At 38.6% G+C, this 26,287-nt stretch overlaps 1 protein-coding gene across 13 annotated transcripts in view; it reads right to left on the bottom strand.

Annotated features, from left to right (window-relative positions):
• Window positions 1-26,287, bottom strand: part of tenm3 (teneurin transmembrane protein 3) — a 243,630-nt gene that overhangs the window by 93,890 nt on the left and 123,453 nt on the right. For 9 of the 13 annotated variants that reach the window (XM_043229546.1, XM_043229727.1, XM_043229793.1 and 6 more), the window contains 2 exons: window positions 16,768-16,974; window positions 2,071-2,299 (listed from right to left, as the gene is read on the bottom strand). In XM_043229546.1, coding sequence (XP_043085481.1) covers window positions 2,071-2,299; window positions 16,768-16,974 — 436 coding nt within the window. The remainder of the gene's footprint in view (window positions 1-2,070; window positions 2,300-16,767; window positions 16,975-26,287) is intronic. The other 4 variants (XM_043230073.1, XM_043230139.1, XM_043230363.1 and 1 more) reach the window with 1 other exon arrangement.

Genomic DNA, 26,287 nt, shown 5'->3' with positions numbered 1-26,287 from the left:
CAGAGAGCCTATTGAATGTGTGTGGTCCAGTGTGGTCTTCCTTGGGATATAAACAGAAATTTTTGCTCTCTTGCTAATATCTACAGAAATCTACAAAATGCTTTGTCAATAGAAGTGCAGGACCAGCAAGTTCATTTCGAGGATATGGTATGACCACTGAGACACAGAGAGACGAACAAAAACAAACAGCAGAGCGTACGTTGGAAAAGAGACAGAAAGCAAAACAATGTGGATCAACATCAATGGACTAAAGAGCAAGAATCTGTCTGTGGTTGACACAACAAAAAGTAAAAGAGCAAGATGGCCACATAGTAAAAAAAAAAAACTGAGTGGTGAGGAAAACAGAGAAACAGAGGGAAAGATCATAAAGGAAGTGTAGCTGTTGGATATTCCTGTTTTGGGACCGCTGTGTCCATGTGAAGAGCCATGAAGTGAAACTTGAGGGCGGCGGTGCTGTAGCAGGTGTGTTATTCCTGGATCTCTCAACACTGTGTTTGCACTGGCGCTCATAAAATATAAACTCAAAAGCAAGCCACTCATCAGTACTCGCATGCCTGTAGACCGTAGTCAGGGTATGTGTCATATTTAATTTAATGCAAGTGAATACAAGGCTGTGAGGGTGATGTACAGTCTGTTTATTGTCTACTTTTTAAAAACAATTTCTGTCCAATTTCTGTCACAATGCCGATATTTAAGTAGTCTGTAATAACTTATTATAATAACTTATTTAAGGGTTACATGCCACCAAAATGAAAATGAATAAGTAAATGCCTTTTTAATAAATAAACAAAAACACATTGTTCAATAATATAATTCTGAATAAAGATAATAAATATAAATATATAATACTTGTGAATTTTGTTCCAAGATTAATATTAATACCAGTATTTGATTGGTCCGTTAGGTCTAATGCACAAATCCAATAGGTTGCTTGCTTATTTTATTTTAAGGCAAACACACTGTATTTACATCAAAACCTGTTCAAAATGCAAATTTTCTTTGAGAAGTGAATTTGACCATTCATACATGAGGCTGCATTACACACCGTACTGTTGTAAAATGCTGTCGAAAGTTTAGTATGAACTTGAGAGCTATTTACATCCTTAGAGCATTTTCAATAAGACATTTTTTAGATTTTGTTGGCTTGACACTGAGGTATCATTAGCCACTGAACGGACTGCACATATATCCCTCAAATCCTCACTCTCATTTACATCAAACTTAATATTCTGTCTATGCAGACTAAGGTCTATGGCTTTCAGGCTGTGGAGGGGAGTGTGTCTCTTTTTCTCTTGACTGCCTTTTATCAAGTGTTTTTAAAAAATGGCAGTAAGACATTTAGCACAATGACAGCATCACTTACGAAAAGTTTCTGAAACGACCCTCATTTCTCTCTCTCTCTGCACTCACTCGCACTCTGTCTGTCTCTGTGCTTATATCACGCAGGATGAATGAAAGGAGTGCGAGGTGGTAACATCGCTTAATGGGGGAGGCTTAGTCATTATACATACAGTGTCACTAGAAAGAGTAGATCAAAAACAGAGAGAGGCCATTACGGTGCTAACGTGCAAACCCCCGAAACAAAGCGTTCCCTTCTGCTAGAGTTTAAAGACCCCTCAGAGTATCCTCCAAGCTTACAGCCTCACTGATTTATGGGAGGAAAACAACCAAGCCGTATCCTCCCCTAAGCTTGGCAAGGCCTCAGTCACTCACACTGGGATGTTAGCAGAGTCAGCAGAAGCACTTTTTGATGCTGCCATATTAGAAACCGTTTTGTGAGACTGATGATAAACAGAAACCTCATTTTGACTGATGCTGGTCAAAAATTCCTTGATAATGAATGTAAATTATACGTTAAGGCTTGTTAGTATGTCTATTAGTTAAATAGAAACAGGCAGCATTATATATATATATATATATATATATATATATATAGCCCTGCAGTGCTTTGAGAAAGATATAAAGATCACGTGTTCTGCTGTGTGATGAATGTCAAATAAAGGACCTTTCCATAACACATGCCACACTTTGGGATGTAACTGTGCTGGTGTGTGCGATTGCGTAACTGACCTACTCTCCAGCGGCACATTGCTGCCCAGGACCCAGCTGTCCTGCAGCGGCACTGACTCGGGTGTGGTTTGCAGTTCGGCGGGGAGGGCGGCCGGAGGGGCCGGGCTCACGTTCCTGCGGCTGCTCAGAGAGTTGTGATTCAGCGCCGTCACCGACGGCTGCTGCTTGTGCGGGGGCGGCACCGGTGGCAGCGTGGACTGGCCCTGCTGGTGCTGATTGGACGGTTGCTCTGTGAAAAGAATCAAACGGAACTGGGTTAACCAATGGCGAGTAACGCTGTGCAGATGTAAGCAGTTGTCCTTGGTAATTAATCGTGGCAGTTAGGCAAATGTGTCTGGATGAATGTGCTTTTGCTAAGGAACATCTGGGACATATTACAGTAGGGTGATGATGACTTTAACTATTTAGTACCCACCCCCTCCAGCTGTCGAATTGAGTATATGATGACAACAACACATTCGCACGCACCCGTACACATATAAGTATATGATTGAGATGATTAGACATCCACTTTCACATGTGCCTGGGACCCTGGCGGCACTTAACTGTCATAAATGCAGTAAATCCACCTTTCGGTTTGTTTGGGATTGTACTGTGTTAGCAAGAAGTGTATGAAGCAGAAGCGTTTGGGTAGTGGAACTTCATTGCCAGTCACATTATTGATATTTCAGTGAGATTTCACAGTCGAGAAAGTTTCTTGTCTGCTGTCAATAGTGTAGCGATGTAGGAAGAACGGCACATATAAAAGTCAAGCCAAGCAGCTTTCTGCATGATCTTAAAATCTAGTTTTGATCATTTATTTCTATTAAGGCATCTGTACAAGAAGTAAAAAAACTAGAAACACAGTGTACTGTATGCTTATTTCCTCTTTTTTTATCATCTTTCTGATATTGTCTTCTTTCCTTCTCTCTCCGAAAGGCTTCACACATTAAATCAGACTTACTAGGTCTCATTGCCAGAGGAACATAATCAGAGCCTTTACAGCACCTTTGCAAGCTCCTTAACACACACACCTCTCTGGTCATAGCGCAGAGGTGAGAAAAGGAGGAGGTTTTAAGGACCGATTAAGCTGTGTACTTAGCATTAGCCTACAACTAGCTATGTCGATTTAGAATCAGGGATCTTAAGCGGCATTTGTCACATTGCAAGGGATCATGTCCTTCTTTAAACCTCTGCTGAGTCAAATCTAGAATGAGAAATTGAAAGAGAGTGAAAGAGATTACGTGCTGTAACTTGAGGCCAAAAAATCCTTTTTCCTTGAACACAGATAAGATTAAACATAGTGATATGTATGCGAAGCAGCCTTTCCAGAAAGACAAAACCATTGCTCAACTTACTGCACTCTGCTGTGTTGCTCATATGGCTGTCTTTGATGGCAGTTTGATACAGCAGGGTTGCTGTAAGAGCTAAGCAGAATGACAAACAGCGAGTAAGCGAGTGTGCAGGGAGGTTGAGAAGCTTCTGGCAGATTCGGGTGTGACAGGGCCATTTGTGGCATCTCTGACCTTTTCTAGAGCTTCTTGTATGTGTCTGCTTCATTCACTCTCATCTCTTGTTCCCCTCTACAGGCTTGAACTCATGCGAGCAGTTTATGGTACAGTAGGTTATAAGAATAACTTATGACAAAGGCTCTAGCCTAACAGTTTTTTCAAAATTTGAAAACCCGGTTTGCTTTTGTGTTGAGTGTTAACCTATCTGAAATCTGTAATCCAAACCCAAACTTTGTGTGTTTATGTGCAACAAAAAAGTTTTGTAAGGGACTATAAATCCTATATTAGTAACAAACAAAGTATATTTTTCTAAATAATATTTTCTGAATTTTGCTTATCAAACAAACAAAAATAAATAAATAAATATAATACTAAAAATACTATTAACAAAAAATAAATAACTAAAAATACATTTTATATAAAATATATATATACATTTTTTCCACACTGTAAAAATGTAACATGTAAACTAAACAGTAACATTTACAAAAGTTTGAAAACCCTATGCTGTAAAAGTGAAGATTGTTCAAGGTTGCCAAGCAACATGCCACATTATTATAAAATTCAACAGATGTGTGGTCACAGGTGTGCAAGTATGCATACATTTTCCAATGGCTTCAGACATACCTAGTCAGATTCACAAGGTAGAAATTCCTGCAAAAATAAGACTATTGTGACACGTTAGCGTGAGATATATATATGATATATATATATATATATATATATATATATATATATATATATATATATGGTTTTTGTCAAATAGCCTATTTCTAATGATGATGTGATTCTAGCCCGGCGGTTCAGGTGTGTGTGGCTGATCATGAATCAAAGAGGATGTTCTGACCACCCCCGCAGTATACTGGGATACAGTGTGCTCTCTTCAAGTAAAAATGTGATGTGCTGAGAGAATGCAGGAGAGTAAGAAAGGTTTGCTGAGAAGCTGAAAGAAGAAGACAGGTGTGGTGTGGATTGCTTAAGGCAACACACAGGTACATGAGTGCAAATCTGTTGGGAATCACAACACATCTAGCTGCTAGTTTTTGTCTGAGGTCTGTACACATGTTCTGTATCTTCCCTAAAAGTCATCCACACAAACACAAAACCTTAGGATGGGCTGTAACCCAAATAAAAGGATTGATCTATTCTTTGACCAAAACAAAGCAAGTACCTGAAACCCAGAGGCAGTGAAAGTGCACAGACAGCTTTCAGATTGGATTCTCATAACGTCCTCAGGGGAGTGCTTGCGTACATTTCCGTAGTCTAGGTGTATACGTTCCATTGGGTCCTATCTACTTTGCAGCTGCTGGCTTCAAAGAACACAACAACAAAATCAAAAACAATGGAGGGAGAGGAAAGAGGGACCGTTGAGCCTGTTAAAATTCAATTTCCAGCCTCCTCTGCAACTGATGGCGCATGGTACCACTCACTCCCGTGATAATCAAACTGTCAGAAACACAATTGTTGTGGGAAAGGCACTCTTCTGGACTCAATTCGCTTTTGCCCCCAAAAGTAGACACAACTCTATATGCTTCCTGTGTCATTATGCCAGGGGAAGATACACTTTCAAAGAGGGGTGAAAGAATTTTAACCCAAAGTACTCACACTGTGGCTCGCAATCAAAACTTCTCAATGCCATTTAAAAGGAAAAACGTCTAGCTGTAGGTGTACAGAACTTTGGTTTCATACTTACACGTTGTACATGAGTGAAATACTTTACTGGTTAAGTAGTATTGATCAAAATAAATAAATAAAATAAATAAATAACGGTAACAAAGCACTTAAGAATTGCATAAAATATTAAAAACAATTTTCAGCAAATATATTTGACAGGTCCTGCCATTGGGAGTTGATGTAAAAGATATAGTGGGCAATGTGACAGAATTATGTTTTAATCTTTATTTTTTATTTTTGTCTCATCTTTTTTAATGATAAAGTAATTATTTACTGATTAAATAAATTGCCACAATAACAAAGGTGTATAACAGCCAAATTCAAATGACTCTCAGCAGTACTTTGGAATAGAAAGAAAGCTGGAAGAGTTTTCATTGCATTAATTATAAGGAAAATATTATCAGGCAACACTGACAAATTGCTTTCAAGATAAATCTAACAAAGTTTAGTGTATGCTTACAGCAAGAAAATAAACTGACAATGGTTTAAAAAAAAATACTCTAATAAACTTGAGTAAAATTATCTTGTTTTAGCAATGTTTATATATATATATATATATATATATATATATATATATATATATATATATATATATATATATATATTTAAACAAGACTTATTGTGTTTTTGCAGTATAGAACCTGAATTGATAAAGTAAAATAAAAGCTTTCACAGTTTCATTTTAATCTCAGAAATCAGACTTAAGACCTGAAGCCACACGATACAACGGCACATATCAAATTTTATTTTATAGTCTCTGGCTGTTTCTCGCCTGGCTAGCAGAAGCTGAATGAAATAAAGAGAGAGTAAATGAAGTGTGGGAGGAGACGATCAAGTGTGCTGATCTGACACACTCAGCATTTTCAGCAATTGCTCACCTTATCTCCATTTAATATCAGGGGAGAAAGGTACATAATGTATTTAGTTTTACAGCATGCTTACACACACACACACACACACACACACGCACAAACACCAAAAAACTGTGGGACGACAACTTTATGGCTGTTCTCTGAGACAGCTCTCCAATACGTCTCAATTTCGCTGCCATATGTTTGCAACACAGGTGCCATTCCAGAGTGTAGATGGACATTTGTCACGCGGCAGGCCCTATTAGCCCCATCGTGTCTGTCGCTCTCCAGGGACTCTGCATAGATACCCTTTACATGCCCAGTAACACTGACTTAAGCCCGCTCTCTGACCTCCAGGCCTGACCCCTCTCAAAAGCCCATCCACGTCTCTCGTGATGGCAGAAGGGGAGTGTAACCCAGCCCCCGTCCCTCTCCTCTGGCTGGGAGAGCGTAGTAGTTGGCGAGAAGGCCTGGACATGTCAATTCCAGACGATGGATGAGACAGATGCAGGTTTTATGGCACCGAAATGCGATCACTGACGGACGACCCTGCCTGTTGTAACTCAAGGGATGTGGCCTGTCATGCTCATGTGCAGCAAAAATATTTTAAGAGCCCTTTTGATTAGGATTTCACGGGCAGACTTGAAATTGCAGCCAGTGCAATTTATCTTTTAATGGGGCTGAGTGATAGCTATTCAAAAAAAAAAAAAATAATGAAAGTGCCGCTTATCTGTACCAGCACATCTCAGGCCTGAGCTTGTATTTCAGAGCTGGTTCATCAGCAGACATCTGACCTGCTGTGGATGCATGTGAGCGAGAGACAGTGTGTGCAAGGAAACGGAAACACTAATGCCCTGACACCCATAGTGTCAGTGCTTATATCCGCGCTGTCAAACTCTAGATTACCTCACATGTCCTTCACACACACCTGTCAGAAATCTGGGAGCACTCGGAGAGGCCTGTCATATCGAACATCCACCCCCCTCCTTGTCTTTTCTCAATGCTCATTTTGTAAACCTTTCCTCCTGAAAGAGGCTTTACAAAAGGAAGGCCTGAGTCGCTCAATGGGGAGCGTCCATCAACGTCCATCAATGTCTCTTTGCTGCGTCCGCTTACAATGGCGGAGTCGGGTGAAAGGGGCGCAATGTAGCCAGACAAGAGTTGCGTGTTGTTGGGAGAAAGAGAAGTGAATGGCTAAATGGGGACTAATAGAGCTGTGAGAGGCAGAAAGCCAAAGGAGGACTGAGTTTTTGAGACAGACTGACAGCGGTACTTCCATTCATGAGGATAATGAGACTGTTTATTTGGGTGACATACCTTGTGTGGCTGAAATGAGTGCGGGGAAAGAGAGAGGTTTGGTGGAAGAGAGTAAAGGACAAGGTGGTGATCCCCCAGAGTCTGTGATTAAAGAGTGGTATCGTCTCTGATATCTAGAGCACATCTGGGTCGAGACTAAACTCACTGTAGATGTAGCTGGCCACCAACTCCACTGCCCTAGATTACAAAACAAGCGCTTGACTTAAAAGATTAGTTCAGGCAAACATGAAAATTCTGTCATCATTTACTCAAACTCATGTTGTTCCAAACCCATTTAACTTGCTTTCTTTTGTGGAGAACAAAATCTAAATATATAAATTCTGTCAAACAATTAACTGCGATTTAATCACATCCAGAATAAAAGTTTGTGTTTATATAATATATGTGTGTGTACTGTTTATATTATATATATTAACACACACATATACAAAATATATTTGAAAAATATTTACATGCATTTGTATATTAATTTTTATTATATCTAAATATATTTAATATATAAACAACATTTCTCTCAAATATATACATGCATTGTGTGTTTTTATATAAACATAATAAATATAAACAGTACACACATATATTATGCAAACAAAAACTGTTATTTTGAAATAATCACAATTAATTCTGACAGCACTAAAATATATTTTAAAATAAAGCTAAGTGTCTTATCTGCAATTTACAGTACAATGAAAACAACTTAAGATTATAAAAAACAAGACTTTTGTACTATATTAAAACTCTTGATGTCATGCATTGCTTTGTGATAAAAAATAAATAAATAAATACACAGTTAAAAGTCATTATTCACTAATAATTAATCAGACCATTTTGTGAACCTTTACATTTAACTCACTAAAAGTCAGGCCATCGTAGTGTTCCCATGACTTAAATTTAGGTCTGTTACATATTGTATGGTTTCAGTAGATTTGGAATAGAGTACATAAGTTTAAACACATGAGTGAGTAAATTATGACAGAATTTTTATTGGGTTATTCCTTTAACATATGTCATAAGAGGGAGTTATTTTTTTGAAGTTTTGGAGCTCCTGGACTGTTGATAGAGGCATTTGAAGAAATGGAGACTGAGATATCACGTCAGATGTGTTTTGAGTTGTTCTCACTCATTCCCTCTGGAGGACGTCTGAGAACATCACTTTTTTTAAAACGAAGAAATGAGAAGTTCGGTGTTACTTTATTTTATTGCGGCATGTCTGGCATTATGATAAGTGGGATTACTCGCTTTCCTAACTGAAAGGCCTGTAAAATGTCAGCTCTCTGTCGTCAATATGTGTCAAGATGCTAAATTGACATTTCAAAAGCGCACCAGTCGTTGAAAGCTAAAGCTGTCATTCGGAGGGCTTGACAGGAATGGAAGGAAAGGTTATTTGTCAACAATGTGGCGGCCTGTCATGTTTCACCTTGCAGAACTTCGCTCTTTTTCATTGGCGGGGGGATTAATGCAGACCGCAGTGGGGAGTGGGCGGCCATGCAAAAAGCTGAGTGACATATCAAACTCTCAACTTCCTCACAGATAAACACATTACACAAAGATGATTCGCATCACTGGAACACAATGCAGCCAGACACAAAGTGTCAAGGCTTCTCTCAGATGCGCGGATCTCAGACGTCGCATCTAATGATGTCACAACAGGACAGACTACAGGAGCTGTTGGACAAGATAGATGTTTTTTAGAAATAGTAATGCCTTAGATTTCTGGGGAAAGTAATTTATCAATTAATTAAACATTTTAACAATTGAATAAAAAAAATTGCACACCAAGTGAGCAAAGACAAAATGCTAAAAAAAAATCAGGGAATGCGAACATACCTTTAATGCAACAAACTTGCTCAGTAAAGGTACATTCTGTCCTGAGTTGAACAAAGCTCTTTGAGGAGCATGTTTACATCTGAGAAGCATGATTGCTTGCGGTGAGAGTGATTGTGAAGGCCAATAAACAGGGAGCATGATTCACATGAAAAGCTTTCTTTCAGCTTAACGCAAACTGGAAAAAAGGAAAGAAAACAACTGCTTGATTAGCTAAAAGCCAGAGCTAAACTACAACAGATGCTTGACACTAGACTATCATTTTATGATGGGAGGCTAAAATCTTTGTTTTCCTGCAAAGCAGAGATCAAGCCTTTGCCACCGTATGCAGGCCTCTCATGTCTTTGTGTTGGATCTGGACAGGACACCACGTCCTCTGATCAACGACCCAGACAGAATTGAAAATGCCTCTTTTGTGAAGCGTCTATAGCTGACAGGTGTGCGTGTATATGTGTGCGGGCGGGTGACCGAGGGGAAAAAAGGGGCCCGATATGGGTGCATCGAAGAGGAGACATCCATTCTTCAAAAAAAAGGAGTTGGGAAAAAAGAAAAAGGTGGGTGATTCAAGGTCTCTCCTGCTGTCTTTTCCTATTTTGCCACCGCTAGCGCAGGCTTCTGGCCTCTAACAGCCAATTTAGCATCAACCCCCAACAGAGAACAGCCATTACCAAAGAGTAATGAACAGAGGCAGAAGGGACAGCTCACCACTCGACTCACTCTGCAAAATTTCGACCAGTCTGTGGCACTGTGGGAGATATGTGGGCTCCCACCTTCAAAGAACTGCAGACAGTGGCTTTGAACGGTTATTAATGGCGCTATGTCTGAGGTAAAGCAGAGGCCGCTCGTTCTGGGCGGCGCAGCTGAAATTGTAGGTCAAGCAAATGGAAAGGAGGAAGCTGAGTTCCCTTTTCTCGCTCCCGCTCGTCAAACATTCGGACAGTGTGCTATTTATAAAAGATAAATATCAGCAGGTTGTGACATTTATCTGCCCGGCTGTCTATGATTTTCTGAGGGACAAAGTGGTTTTTAAATATTGACAAACTCAAGGGCAAATCATTACTGGAGATCAATTGAACCTCTAGCCTGCGTGACACGCTACAATGAGAAACCCGAAAGAAAAAACAAAAAAAAACTCTTTTCTAAAAACGAATGGAAAGCGAGGGAGAAGGAAACAAAGAAAAGTAATTACACCATTCAGAAGGTTGTAAATTTCTCAAGCTGTCAAAGTGCGTGTTGGTAGTGAAAGGCAATTTAAGATGTACCAACGAAGTGGAGGGAGTCTGACATTAATCCTCAGCCTCAGAGCTGAATTGCAGGTTCATAATTTGGCGTAATTCAGAGTAATTGCTGTGGGGTTTGGAGGGATATTATTTCTTTTTTCCACTTTGATGAGTCCCCTGATATTACCACTTGGAGGTGAATTAAAGTGCAAGGTTGTATTTCCGAGGCAATAACGCACGAGTCGCAATGCTATATGAGATTGTATGCAACATCAAATTGAATGCAGAGCTGTGATAAACAGCTTCCCATTTGAGATGAGAAAACCAGAGGAAACATATTTGAAAAGTGTTACCCTTACAACAACCTCAGGGCTATTGTGTGTTCAGTTCGTGAAATATGTTTCTCGTGCGGTATCCTTCTTTTCTGCGCTAATTCAACAGGTTTAGTTTGGCTCACAGTGACCAGCAGGAAGCTCATGAATACCCACGGCGAGTACGCTCAAGGTTAGGGGTTCGCTCAGGCAGGGTGATCATTCACAAGCTGATGGGGAAGCTAATCGCTAGCTGTGCCAGGTGCCGGACAACCCATTACCTTGTCTGACATCGACAGCTCTCAGGAAGAATGAGCATTATTTAAAAAGCTGATGACGAAACGTTTTGGGTGGTAATGTATTTTTAATGAGCAGGTGAGAAGGAATGTTTGCTGCAGCAGACGGGAGCCGAGCAACACAAACACAAGGCTGATGCACACACACACATGCGCGCATGCCTTTTAATGAGGCGAGCAGGGTTGAGTGTTACACTGAACTGTAACTGACATACAGTTGCGCTCCCAATTACATCCAGCCTGCGCAAGGGGAGTGGAAGCTCTTCCTAACAGCCCAATAAAGTAAATGTAACACACAGAGAGGCAGACAGACAGCCAGAAAGACGTATTACTGATGTCAAAAATGATTCCATGCAACCTTGGTGCAACCACCCACGGACCTCTAGCAAGACAATACACAAAGTTCCTTTCAAAATGAAACACAATATTAATCTTTAACACTTAAATGCATTATAAATAATCCAATGTGGAATCACATAATGTTGCATCACATTTGTGAGTGATGGAAGAAACTTCACAAATGCACACAAAGACGTGCTTTGAGGGAGCTTATATATATATATATATATATATATATATATATATATATATATATATATATATATATATATATATATATATATATATATATATATATATATTTTTTTTTTTTTTTTTTTTTTTTATATTAGGACACACTTATATACATTATATATTTGGAACAGTATTAAAGTGAACAAAACTACAAAATAACAGAAACATAAAATAAACAACAACAAAAAAATATTTTTTTTTATAAAATGTGCAAAAAATTTTGAAGGTTTTTATGTAGAGAAGCTTTTTTAACAGTTTAATATGAAAATGAGATTGCTTTTATGTTGAGGAAACTTCCTGCTGTTTTGCATTTTGAAACCCTGTGCTGCACAAGTGTTGGAGTTCTTAAAAAAACAAACATTCCTTCTAGATTAAACAGCTCCCAAAACCTATTTTCAGAGGTGTTATTCTAGCCCTAACCTGACCTCTTTCCAGAAAAAAAGCACTGTTTGAGCAAATGATGCTTCTGATCTGCATCCAACCCTGATTCATCAACTTTTACAGCCCCATTGGACGGTTACACCGAACGCTCTCATGTTCATTCTCCAGCAAGCACTGATGTGGTCGGCTAATTTAAACTGTGGCCCATACGCCAGATTTCTCTCCCTGTTCGCTTAGAAAACATGAAGGCAGCGAGGAGAATGGAAGTTAGAAGGCTGAAAGCGAGAAACAGTAGGAACTTAAGCAACCCGCGTGGTGAAGTGAGTGAGGCACAGAGTCAGAGGCCTCCGTCGGCCCCGGTAAACGTTATTGGAGTTCCTGTGCTATAAAATTGCTGCTTTCATGCCCACTGCACCTGACAATAGCAATCGGTGCGTGAGAGAAGAGGAGCCCGACAGGACTGGTGACCCGAGGCTCAGTTTCAGAGAGTACGCACTACGGTGCGCTGGCAGCTTCAGCAGGACCCCTGGCTGGCTAATTGACAACAAGAGTCTATGTTGGATGGGTTACGCAGGCGGAGGGTAATCGCTCTCGACGGACACAGCTCTTGTTCGCTGTCTGTCTGTCTATCTTACTGATGTGTATTCTGCATTTCGAGCGGGTCTTGACCCGGTAACAACAGAATAGGACATGCTTATTTTATAGCCCCTTTTCTCAACCTTTATGTTTATTCTCACAAAGAAAGGCAAAGCAAGAGGTGCTCTTCTCTGGGAAAGGTAAATGCTACACACACACACACACACACATATATATACATATATTACACTCACTCACTCACACACACACGCTGTTGGTTAGAAGTTTGGATGGGTACGATTTTTTGAATATTAATAATCTAGAATATTATTTGAATATTATAAAAAATACAGTGAAAACAATTATCATTAGTTTTAAAAAGCTTTACTGTCTCTATTTGAATATGTTTTTTCAATTTATTCCTGTGAAGTCAAAGCTGATTTTTCAGCAGCCATTACTTGTTTTCAGTGTCACATTATCCTTCAAAAATCATTATTTACAATATGCTAATTTATTGTTAATATCGCAGTATTTCAATAACAAATTTCAAACTCTAATACATTAGAAAATATTCCACTAATTAAAGAAACTTAAAAAACTAATTTTTTTAATAATAATAAAAAAACAAGAAAGCAAAAAAATAAATCTGACACACCCAAAGCTTATATCAAAATAAAAGTCATCAGTGAGCAATGAAATGATTTTGTGTAAATAGCTTCTCAAATCTCATATAAATCCAATATATAATTGATTTATTGGCCTAACAAACTTGAGTGTTTAACAAATGATTGTGTAAATTACAAGTGTAAATTGATTTATGAAGGAGCACAGATTAATAGCAACTTAAAAAACAGGCATTAATACTGTCACTCGTAAAAAATAAACAAATGAAAAAAATAATTAAACAAATAAAATCATTGACCCAGGTTGATTTGCCCCTTCCTCCCTCCATCCATCTCCTCTGTGTCTCCCACTTTCCTGTTCTGCCTGAGTTCATGTCTTTAATATGGAGTGCTGCAGACAGGAGCCGGTGCACTGACCTGCTGTCTACTCTCAGACTATTAAAACCTGGCCTCTGAGGATGTGCACTGGAGCCTTTTTTCAGCCTGTCCCTCTCTCTCTCTCTTTCTTTCAACCCTGATTTCAGTTTGATCTACTAAGTGGGCCGTGCAGCCCTGCGTCTCCGCAACGATCAGCAACAGCACCTCCACTCATTACAAATATTGATGATCGCTTCAAATGATGAGACGTCAGTGCTTGGAGTGCTTCCTGATCCCCACTTGACAGCCACACGCGAGTCAGCTTAAAAGACTTACTGGCGGTAAACGTGCATGGGCTTTCCTAGTCAAGCCTGCATCGCCGTGAATCCAGATGGTTATCGAGAAAGCCCCTCACTGCAGATACAAGCTCATCCATTATGAGCAGCCTGACACTGATCAGCTTTTTTTTCCTTCTTTTAACCAAAGCTGCTTTTGATTATGGCACGGATAAAGTCTTAGTGGATGAATAGAAGGTGAATTTTTGTTAAAAGCAGTATACTGTAAACATCTAGACTTGTGTGGTCCTGTTTGGGCTCAGAACTGAAGTCTGTCAACTTTCCTGATGTCAGTGCTTGGAGACATAAAGTCCTATATCCTATAAAGTGTTCTTTAAAACAACATACTTTCCTTATGTGCTGCAGAATGTAGGAATTATACGGAGGAGAGCCCTAAATTTAATTTGCCAAGCTATTCCGCTGAATAAACAATGGTGAAGTAACTCCATGCATTCCCCTCATAAAGCAAATCTAATAATCCTCATTATGGATAAATACTAGGCCAAATGAAATGTTTCTGTTTAAAGCAGGCTTTTAGAGGTAAAACTACATCAACACCAATGTCAACAACGCAAAGTGAATAAAGAGGATCTTGACAGGTCTGATGGTGACAGGATTCCGGCAGCTCGAACAGAAGATACAAGCTCTGGATTGTGTGGAGCGCAGTTGTAGAAGTTTTATGTGTTTAAAATGTGTTTATAAGCTCATAGCTGTGAGATCTATTTTATCTGGCTTAATGTTTCAGGGTCGGAATGAGGATATTAAACTGTCCAATCTCTTTAAAAATGAACATACAAATGAATTAAGACAGAGTTATATGAGAACAAACATGAACATTTTTTCTTTAATATTTATATTATTTAAGTGGATTTTACAAAATTTTAACATCAGTCAGTTGGATTAAAGTATTTTATGACATAAGGTACTTGCCTAAAACATTTGGTTTGTATTAATAGATTACATTAGGCTGCAAAAAAAGTATACTGCATACATATCTTTTGTTTGCTTCTATTGTCCTTATTTGTGAGTCACTTTGAATAAAAGTGTCAGATTAATGTATATATACATTTTCATATTAGTATGATATACAAGAATATACTCATACTCAAAGAAGAAAAAAAAAACCGCCTCCATTTTATACAGCAGCCCAAATTGATAACTGATAGACAATCAGTTGAATGACAAATAGAATGTAGTAGATTTTGTACATGTTGCAGCAATGTGACAGAATTATTTATTTCAATTATAAAAAGTTTTTAAGCACCATAAAAGTAGCCATTTGATATCATTTGACAGCTATAGATACCATTTACTTTTCTTTCTTTTTGGTATGTTGCACAAGATAACTCTTTATACGTCTCACAGAAGTGGCCGTTTGGGTTTTTAGAAGATAAATTATGGCGACGTTTGCATGCGTTGTGAATTATCCCTTTAAAAAAATAAGCCTCAAATACTATGTGTGTGCTTTTACTCACAACGCATTCTGTTTTATGCGCTCCCTTCCCATCTCTCCAGCAGCTATGCTCTGAGCCTCCTCCTGTTATTGTTTTCATCTTGTGTCTTTTCAGACGCTAACACAAACAAACACTCTGCTGGTGTGTTCTTGTCCTCATGCACCATGACCTCTGTGTCTTTGTTTGAGAGCCTTAGGAGCTCCAGCTGTCATCAGCATCATCTTAAGCCAGCGTCCCACTAGCCGTTTTTTCATGCGTACGCTTCATTTACATAGTCATTGGAGAATCAGAGGGAGTCTCTGCCGCGACTCTCTGCGGGCGAGTGTTAACAGCCCCAGCAACCCAACTCCCCGCCGACCCTATGATAACATCTAGCAAGTCTGGAAGTATCAAAGGCAGTCAGATGTGGCTTTGGCAGTGACCAATGAGCTCTTCTCACAATGAGAATCGGAATGCGACACTGTCCGGCTCTGATCTGATCCAAACACTTCCCTCATAAACGCCAGACTGGTTTACTCTGATAATTTATCCTAATCGAGTGCTGCAGCAATGACATCAAAACCCGAGAGTGATCTACAATGGGGTTTTTCAATTCATGAGTAAAATAAGGTCTGTGGTGAACATAATTTCACATTTTGTTGTGAAAGTGAACTGCACACACTCACACTCCAAACGTACTTATGTAGTTCTTTATTAGAAACATATGTTTTGAAAAATTATCATAACTGCTTCAAAATGAGCATTTTCAGTATGGTTGTGCGTAATTTACCACAGACCTTCATTCTCAAAATGAAAGGTTCCAAAACGCTGTTTCTGTAGTGATGCCATAGAAAAACCATTTCTGGTTCCCCAAAGGACCTTTCAGTGAACATTTATTAAAAGAACAATTTTGAAGAACATTTTAGAAATTGTGAAAGGTGCCATTGATGTTTAAGGTTCTTCAAAGGACCACTGATGCCAATAAAGTTTATTTTATTTTTGAGTAATTTTTTTGGCTATACTTTTAGTTTTGGTTTTAATTATTCATATTAACCCTGCAGTGAGCGAACAATAATAGAATTTTTATTTCTGGGTGAACTATTCCTTTAACTTAATTCAAAGTTCAGTAAAATCTAAATAACCCTTCTCAGTTGAAAATGATTTTGAGCATGCAAAATTGGTTTCCGAGTACAATATGAAGTCCATGACCATTTTACACACAAAATCAGTAAACCCCCACCCAATCTACCCAGAAGATGAACGCCACTTATTGGATGTGACATTCTCTAATACAATTTCCGACAAAGCCTGCATACAGTGTTTTTTTTTCTGGGAACACACAGCCTTCACGCTTTCCTTACTTCGCAGGCCTAGCAGGACAGAGTAAGAAAGAGAGAGGAGAGAGAAGAGAGAGAAAGAGAGGATGGTCACCTTACCATTACAGCTGTGGCTGAGGGCAGGCTGCGTTACGGGTCTATAGAGAGCGGCCGTGTACTCTTCTTCCGAATCAGAGTCTTGCGCCGCCTGCGTGGTGGCATTACTTAAGACGGAACTCTGGTTGTCATGGAGATTGGGTGAGGGTGGTTGAGAATGGGAATGCTCAGTGACTGATGGACTGGAGAGAGAGGATGGCATGGGAGAACCTAAAGAAAAGAAAACCACTTTAAACCAAAGGAAAATAAAAAAAACTAACAACCGCAAATGAAAAGCACAAACACAGAGCAGCGACTTAAAAATTTGCATTACTGTAAATCAGAAAAAGTAAATATTTTTTCTTCTTTCTTTTCAAAAATCAAGTTTGAGTGATTTTTCTTCTTGCAAATCAAAACCAAAGCACATGTTCATGAAGCTGTATCAAATGCATGCATTAACATAAACGCAAGCAGCGTGAACAAAAAACATCAACTGTTACCAAACAAAAAACAGCAAAGAATGATGGTTTGCAGCTTCAGCATTCTGTTTGTGATGTTTCTGCTCCACTAGCTGTGGTCGCATGGAAGTTGGAAATGTTCTCCACAGAGCCCGCAATTGTCTTTAAGGCCACAGCATTGGTGAGTTTTGAGGCCGGGGAAACCACTCTCTCTCACACACACAAAACAAACGTGCTTTCATGGGCTGCCAAATTCATTTTATCTTTATCTTAGATCCATTTACCATCAAATCAGCCATTATCAAATGGAGACAAACACATATACACACACAAAAGCACACATACCTAAAATATTAAGGAAAGAACACTAAAGACTTAAAAAGGACTTGATTTTTTTTCAGCTAACAAAGTGATATTCTGTAGAAAAGCAGTGCGATCTACAGTGAGAAAAAAAAGCTCATACTTCATGGTATTCACCTGAAAATGTTTTCATCTTGTTGACATTTTCAAAGTCTTCTAGTTATGTGAAAGCTTTTCTCTTTTCTTCAGTTACATCTACTGTATCTGGACTCTCTCACAGTCACATACACATACACAACCAGTAAAAAAAAAAAACACTGACCTGGGCTCAGTGCCTCCACTTAGCATATAATAACAGCTTATCAGACATGGTCAAGGACCCCTGATCTAAGAGCAGTCAAAAGCAAAGGGTGAGGGCAATGAGTGAATAGTAATTAAACTGACTGGGTCTGGACACACTCAAGAGACAGTGAGCAAAGTCACCTCTGCTTCCTTGGCATGTAGCTTTGGAGTCCTGGACACACGGCTTTCTAATTACCTTTGACTCTTTACATTACACTGCATTGTGAAAAAGATATAGATAAAAGCAAAGGACATGCAGACAAAAAAACCACTGTGTGTGTGTGTCTGTGAAAGATATTATGAGAAAAAGAAACAGAGATTCTGAAAGAGCAGGGGAGAATTATTATTTTGTAATTATTGCAAGCTTTATTTATATATTTAAGATATGAAACACAATTACAGGCAGATCCTCTGGGAGCAGGGCTCACACCAGCCAGTCTGCCCATCCCAACCAACAAATTAAGTGCCATTAACATTATGTGCTGCCACTGATACACCACTGTGTGTGTGTGTGTGTGTGTGTGTGTTGTAATCTACTGTGCTCAGACAAACTGACTAAAGCAATAAAGTGTTCACTCTTGGCTGAACACTGATATAAAGATACACATTAAATGGCCTCTGATTCACCACTGCATTCATTACACAACAGACACAGCTGTGATTGGTCACAGTGCTCAACCGCTGAAAAACAACTTTCACAATCAATTAATCACAGCAGATGTAATTGCAATGTTGATAATATTTATTTATTTAACTGTTTTACCTTAATATATTGTAGTTTTTTTTTGGTTTGAGTTTTTATGTTTAGTATTTAATTTAGAAGCAATTTATATTTACAATGAAATATATTTATATTTAATTAATTTGTTATTTCATAGAGAAAGTACGTTATAACGTAAACAAGTAAGCTAAATAAACGTGGATGCATGGTTATTTTAATTTCTTTAGAATTTGTTTAATTAATTATCAAGGGTTTATTAGAAAATAAACGAAGCCCTAAACTATCAGTATCAGTTTTTTTTCATACTGAGAAAAAGCTGTAACTGCGTACATATTCATGGTTATATTATTATAAAGTATAATACATTATATAAAATTACACAATCAATTGGGCGATAATTGTGTGTTAACACATTATACATTTTAAAGGTGCAACTTTTACACCTTTGAAATGTATTCGATAGTAGCTGAACTTTTTCCCGTGAACATTTAGTTAATTAAAAGGTGTATTACAACTGTAATACAAGTATGTCTTTTTAAATAATATTACGCAAACAAGAAATGTCTGAGATTTGTGACTGTTCTTTTACTTTCATACAAGAGTTCAATAAAACAGAAATTAATATCAAGTAACGCATATTTTAGACAGGATGCAAGCTGTTAATTTGCCACGCACTCTATGGCTGAATCGCAGCTGCGGTGATGTTCAGTACAACAGTACTGAAATCACTTCAGGTAAAGTGCTACTGATAATACTAAAAAGCTTCAGACGGTTTGAAGCACACAAGCCTTTTATGGTGAGGAATTCAGCTGCTGAATGGACTGAGGGAAGCGAGTATGCAGAGGGCACTGTGTAATCCTGGTTTCGCAGCTTTTTTTAAATTCATTTCCTCTATCTCTTCGCCTCTCATCCCGCTTTCATTCGTGCTCTCTCTCCTCGTGATAACCAAAGTTTTTTTTTCATGTGGTTTCATGCCAACCTGCTCCATCAGCACTCCCTACTGCCTGCTTCACACGCACACATACAAACGTGAGGAGATCAAACACAGATTGACCCGCTCTCTCGCGTGTAATGATTTGTGCGAGCAGATGAAGAAGTTGAACACGGCACATAATCCAGTGCAGCTGTCAATTAAAGCCGAGAGCAGAAAAACGAGACGAAACCGCTGTTGAAATAGCAGGATGGGAAGCGTTATCTTCTCTATTGTTCCAGTGCACAAACAAATCAACTCATACTCAACTCAATAAAGAATTTGCTATTTGAGTGAGAAAAAAAAAGAAAGCGGTGGATGAGTGCTCTCATGCTAGTGCAACAATTCAGCAGGTAATAAACAACTACAAAAAAAGCCGTCTGACAAAAATATCTGTCAACAGAAGGCTCCACTCTCTACAAATGACCTTCTTAGACACAACGTGAGGTGAAATAAATGATCAGCATTAATAATACAAATGAAAAAAGTTTTCCGCTGAGTGTTCATTAGTCTAATTGTAGGTGGTTTGTAGTTGCTAAGCAACATCACCTTGTGCGTTAATACAGAAAGTGCACAGGTGTGAGTTTATCAGCATTTCACAATAGCTTTGAATGCTTCTCATCCTATTAAATGGTGGAGTCAGAATTATGAGTTTCATTAGCTTCCAAACCCCTTGGAATAGGCCAAATCAACCGCATTGCACACACATATGGAGCTCTGTGCTTTAAGCACAGCAAACACACACACACACACACACATACACACGCAGCAGTAGAGTCAATGATGAGGGTATTATTTCCACAGTCTCATCATTCCATGGCAGTAAACTAAAGGCGCTTGTTTGTCAGTCATTGATTTTTCCCCCTTCTCTTTGTGTGATTTTGCACAGCATTCTTCTGCATTTTTTTTGCTGCTTGACACCGGGTCAAACCTAATCAGCAACTTCCTGTGCCACTGCTCGTGTGTGTGCATGCTGTGTGTGCAACCTGTCTGTTCTACTGCTCTCCGCTGCCTGCTCATCCCCGATCTTATATGCAGGCCTCTAGGTTTTCATATTCTAATCGATACCAGCCCGTGCTTCAGTGCTAACAGGAACGCTTAAGAAAAGCCGTGCTGCTGAAATCACTAACCGTCTGTCTCTCGCTCTGTCTTTGTCTGTTTACCTGATCCTTAGTGGACGCCAGAGAGCACAAACAAAGCTAAAGGACACATGGCTCAACAAGAACAGTGTGTGGATAAAACATACATGTGCATATATATCGGGCCTCATGGTTTGATACACCACTTTTTTGTCATTTGACCATTTAAGGGAGAATTAAGTGTCGGAGATGCACAAGAAGTGAACACACAACAGTTGACACATCACAGTAACAGAACTGAGCACATACACAGACTTTGATGCATATGAAATTATTTGTCGAGGGAAAAAGACATGCAATGAACATGATCATGAAAAAACTGTGAAGTTGGACTGTGAAGTTTTTTGCGTGGCTGTATGGACCCCCTGCGGGGTGGGCTCACTGACTAACACATGACAAACGCTCCATCAGACTGAACTGAACGGATTGGAAGCCTTTAGAGATTAAACGCTCATTATAACTAATATGATCTATCATTGGATGCAAATGGAAAAATGGAAACGAGAACTGTTGGTCACATAATTAGCATTAGGCTACCACTTTTTTTTTTTGTAAAAGAAAAATTTCAAATAAGTTCTAATTGTTGTTAAATAAATCTAAAAGCAATAAACAACCAATACTAGAAACAAAATAACCATAAAGTAAATAAAAATTATAAATGAATAAACTGTTATTTCAGGTTATTGTTATTGCTGTTAACTGTTATTGCTGCCAAAGCTATAGTTTTCATTGTGCAAAATGAAATTTAACAATCTACATAATGATAATGCTAATGATAAAAGCTAAATTAAAAAATATACTGACATATTAAAAAAAATAAAATACTAAAAGTCACAAAAGCACACAACAAAATACAAACAAATAATTTAAAACATAAACATGCATATATACATACAGATAGATAGATAGTTTTGGTGACACTACATAATAATAATTATAATAGCAATAATTAATTATTACATTATTATGATTATTATTCTAAATACTAATTGTTGTTGTTATATTTAAATATGGCATTAAACGTTATTTAAAATAATACAGTCATAATACAGTTTCAATTTATCTAATGCAACATTTTATTATTATTAGTATTATTATTATTCTTAATATTATTATTATATTTAAATATGTGCTTAAACACTAATTTTAAAAGGTTTGTCTAATGTATCTAATGCAACATATTATTATTATTATTATTATTATCCTTAATATTATTATTATATTTAAATATGTGCTTAAACACTCATTTTAAAAAAGTTTGTCTAATGTATCCATCTAATGCATCATTTGCAACATTTTACTCCACCTATGATAGACAGCAAGATTTCGTATGTCTTTAAAAAAACTTCGAAATTATGGTATTTAAACCCCCACAAATCACAACAAAATACATCACAGAAAAACAAATTAAGTTTGCAGTTTGCAATTTAAAATCTGTAGCAAAAATAGGATGAAGTGACAAAGCAGCAGTGGCCTTATCCATCAAGTGGGTTGAAATGGCCCTGGGCCATTCTTATTGTTGATCCCTGCATGCGCATCATTAAAACCACTCATGCAAACAGTAGGCCTGAACATAGAAATAGAAATAGATAGATAGAAATACAGACAGAGAAGAAATTGTAAACAGAAGATGGAGAAAAAATGCATGCGAAATAGATGAGAGAGAGAGAGTGTGTGAGAGTCTGAAAATAAAAGAAAATGAGAGAGGGAGAGATGACGTTCTGGCCTATTTTCTATCAGACTGATCTTTTAGTGTCATTTTATCCCTTTTTCTGTTCTGCCTGTAGAATTATAACATTTTGGAAACACACACACATACACACACACACACAGGGGAGCTGCGGGTTGAATACCAGAAAGCTCGAGACTGTTTGTGTCTCTTGGAGTGGAACAATGCCTCCAGTATCCCTCGCTCTCTCAATCTCAGCCTCCCCTTCTCTCTTTTTGCTCCCTCTATCTTTTCATTTTCTCGCTCCGTAGCTAGCTTCTCTTTTCCGCAGCCCTTTTCCCCTTCGGGCGACATGTGAAATGAAGCAGAGATGGTCCCTCAGTGGTGAGGAACAGATAAAGAAAGAGAGAGAGGAGGAACAAGAAAACGGTTGAAGAAAGAGATAGACTTATACCCGTACACCTGGGACTTCTGGCTGGCCTAACATGAGAGAGACAGACTATGCTCCGACGTTGCTCGAACAGGAAATAGATTCACAATAGCTTAGGCACGCACAGAATTAGCAACACACCTGCCTTTTAGTGAGTCAAGGATCTCTTTTGTGATCTAGAACGTCTTGTGTCGCGTTGTGAGGGTGCTGACAGAGCAACATCACGGGAGTGTGGCTGCAAAATAGTATGCAGCAGTGTCAATATATTCTTCATTTTAAATGATTCACCTTCTAATGCAAATTTAGATAGTACTGTATTATGAATGCTATAAAATGCTACCTAAATGTTAATGTATATTTAAAAATACAATATTAAATATGAACGCTATACAAATATTCAATTAACGTAAAAGTAAAAATCATTTATTATCATTTATTTTTTTTGGAGACAGAATGTCTGTAAAAACAAAGGTAGAAAAATGCAGTTTAATGTTAACTTTTGATTTTAATTAATGATGGGGCAGCAAATTAATTAAACAGTGATAAAGGTGGGTGATCTATCATAAACGCCATTAATAATTATGAGCGTTTTAAATATTTGATGTCTCGCTGAGTGCTAAAGGTAAGCCTGGAGGTGATGTGCTGAATGATCAATCTGAGCAAGCTAGGTTTAAACTTCATTACCCAACACCCTAGTCTGCACATGCCAATATTTCACCAACAATCAAAAACTGCTGGAGCTCTCTGATGCCTGTTCAGACTCTCTCATGCTTCCCCTTCTCTCCCTCCTTACAAGACATTCCTTGTTGCTACAGAAATAAAAAGAGACCAAATCCATAAACACCAATAGCATTTTTTCTCTCTTCTCTTACATTCACCTCCTCAATCTATCTCCCTCTCGTCTCCTCTCAGATCATCGCACATCTCATTCTACTTCATCTCGCTTCTCTTTCCTCTCTCTCAGCACTCATTTTCTTTTCTTTTCTCTCCAGAGTACAGAGGGTCATAGCCCTCTTTGTGTGTGTGTGTGTGTGTGTGTGTGTGTGTCTGTTTTGAGGATTCATAGACAGAAAAATGCATTCATGTGTTGATCGAGGATATTGTCACTGCCATATGAATAAGAAAAAAATAGCAGCTAAAAATATTTTGCTACCAAAAATAAAAATGTGAGCTTGCTAAAAACAAAAGCTAGACTGAAACTACAAATGTGCACTATACTGCAAAATAAAATACATTAAAACAGAAAACAGTATGGGGACAGAGCGAATATCAGCACAGCTACTTTCTTGAAACTTTGCACAACACCGCAACCATAACCAGAATTTTGTTTAATTTATGTAAACGGCCAGAAAAGAACTCTTAATTTAAACATTCTTAGTGTTGTACTTCAAAAACAAATCCAGGGACGAGCTGTTTTCTGGAGTGGGCCGACTGGCACAAGATCTGAGTGGATCCATCCGTGCTGCTGAATCATAAATGCCTTAGAGATGCCAGAGTGACGGTAGTCACAATTTACAGCTAAATGTAGCAGCTATGACACATTTATAGGTGTATTTCATTGTCCACAAGTACAGCAGCTGTTGCTATGAATTTGACAAATAAAACTTTGAACTTAAACGTTACCATTATGAAGCGATTATATTCAGTGGGGTGATTTTTTTTTTCAGTATGCCTCACAATAGGCAGATGGAACAATTTGTGGCACTATTTAAAAAATAATCAAATTAAATTAACTTAAATAAGAACAGCTCCTTTAAAATAAAACTGAAATTGAAAACCGCAATAAGTAAAAAGAAAAAAAAAATCGAAACCATTAAACTCCATCCGCAATGATGCCTGTAATGATGCACACATAAGTGTCAGTCTGCTGGCTAATGATGATGTTATCTAAGGTCTTCGCCCCTTCCGCAACAACACCCTTCAATACCTGGCCTGCTTCCTGTGATCGATCACCCCTCAAGCCGGGCCCCCACCCCGCCTCAAAAAGAAAACAACCCAAAGCACGTCTCTGACACTCTGCCTGTCAGCCTCCAAAACCCAGCAAATGAAGACGGATTCTCCTTAATTGGGTTTGGGATGACTTCAGCGCGTGCGTGATGATGGGGGGAGAGCTATAATTCCGCCATTATGATCCGGAGACAGCCGTGTTTCATTCCCGCACAAAGTGCACTATTCGATTTACAATGATTCATGCCGCAGCGATGTTAATGGTGCAGACGGAAGTGCGTGGAGAGCGTACTTTGGAGGGTAGCGTTTAAAAACGAGCTAACCTTAGTGTATGCACATACACACTCAAAAAAAAAAAAAAAAAAGTGTTAAACGAATGATTGAAAGTTATGATGCATAAAGTACAGTTGTGGGTTTCACATTGAAGTGAAATATATTCTGTGTGAACACTGTAAGTGGGCTCTTTTATATAGGGCACAACAAAATAGAGCCACACCATTGGTTAATGATTTCCCAGTCTTACTATAGGATAATAAGGGAAGGCCAACAATCATAAAGAAACGTGAAAACCAGTGAAGAAGAGAAAATAATAGTAGGATTATAGAGAATGAATAGGTGAAAAGATGTCAATTGGAGAATGTGCCCGACTCCGCTTCCCAAGCTGCAGCGCTTTGCTGAAAATCACAAATAAGCGCAACACACCTCCAAATAGCAAGGTCATTTCAACATTTTATAAACAAGCGAGAAAAAAAATAATATATAGGAAAACACACACTTGTGCACGCATACTCACACAGTTCCAGAGACTTCTGCCTTGAGTCTAATTGGGTCCTTCTTATGCGAGAAAGCCAAAGAGTGCTCATCAACACATGTGCTGTTAAAACAACCAGGGCTTGCCCAGTTTATGGCAGTAACCAGCAAATGGGAACAGCAGGGTGCTGAGGGAGAGCCTGTTAACACACACGCACACATAATCACACGGCCAATTACAATGAGGGGTGCGGGCAGGGTCCTTCCGCAGGTCACATGTGGTTAGTTGCCGCAATGGCAGAAAGAGTGGGAGAATTTTTGGCTAGCCGAGCACTCTTTGTCAACGGATTACTGCGGCTGAGAATTTTACAGACAATGCTGTTGATCTTTGATATGCAGATATTATAAACACACACATAAGAAGCTGCGTGTAGGAAGAGTCCTTCAGCCTCTGTATATAATGAGCTGGGAACAGCGGTCTTCAGAGTCGTGTCGGGGTGATTCAACAACGTGCCAGAATAAGGGATTTAAGCAAATGCAAAAATATGTGACTGGGTTCAGCCCAAGTAGTTAACCAAAGAGCGCCAATCCACACCAGCTGGAGATAAGCTGGCTTTATGAACTGGCTTCCAGAAGCAGATATCTACCGTACAGGAATGTCAGATGGGGATGTAGGCTAGATATAATCTAAGAAATGTCATGATTGTGGTGTGAGTGTTGGTTTTTCCAGGACCGCTTCCCAGTCTGTTTCCTAGCTAGCTAGCTAGATAACAGATAAGCAGAAAAGTAGGACAGAGAGATACTCCATATGTGACACG

This window comes from Puntigrus tetrazona, chromosome 1, assembly GCF_018831695.1.
Source record: "Puntigrus tetrazona isolate hp1 chromosome 1, ASM1883169v1, whole genome shotgun sequence".
NCBI lineage: Eukaryota > Metazoa > Chordata > Actinopteri > Cypriniformes > Cyprinidae > Puntigrus > Puntigrus tetrazona.
Note: the sequence above shows the minus strand (reverse complement) of the source record. Positions and strands in the feature narration are given on the sequence as shown.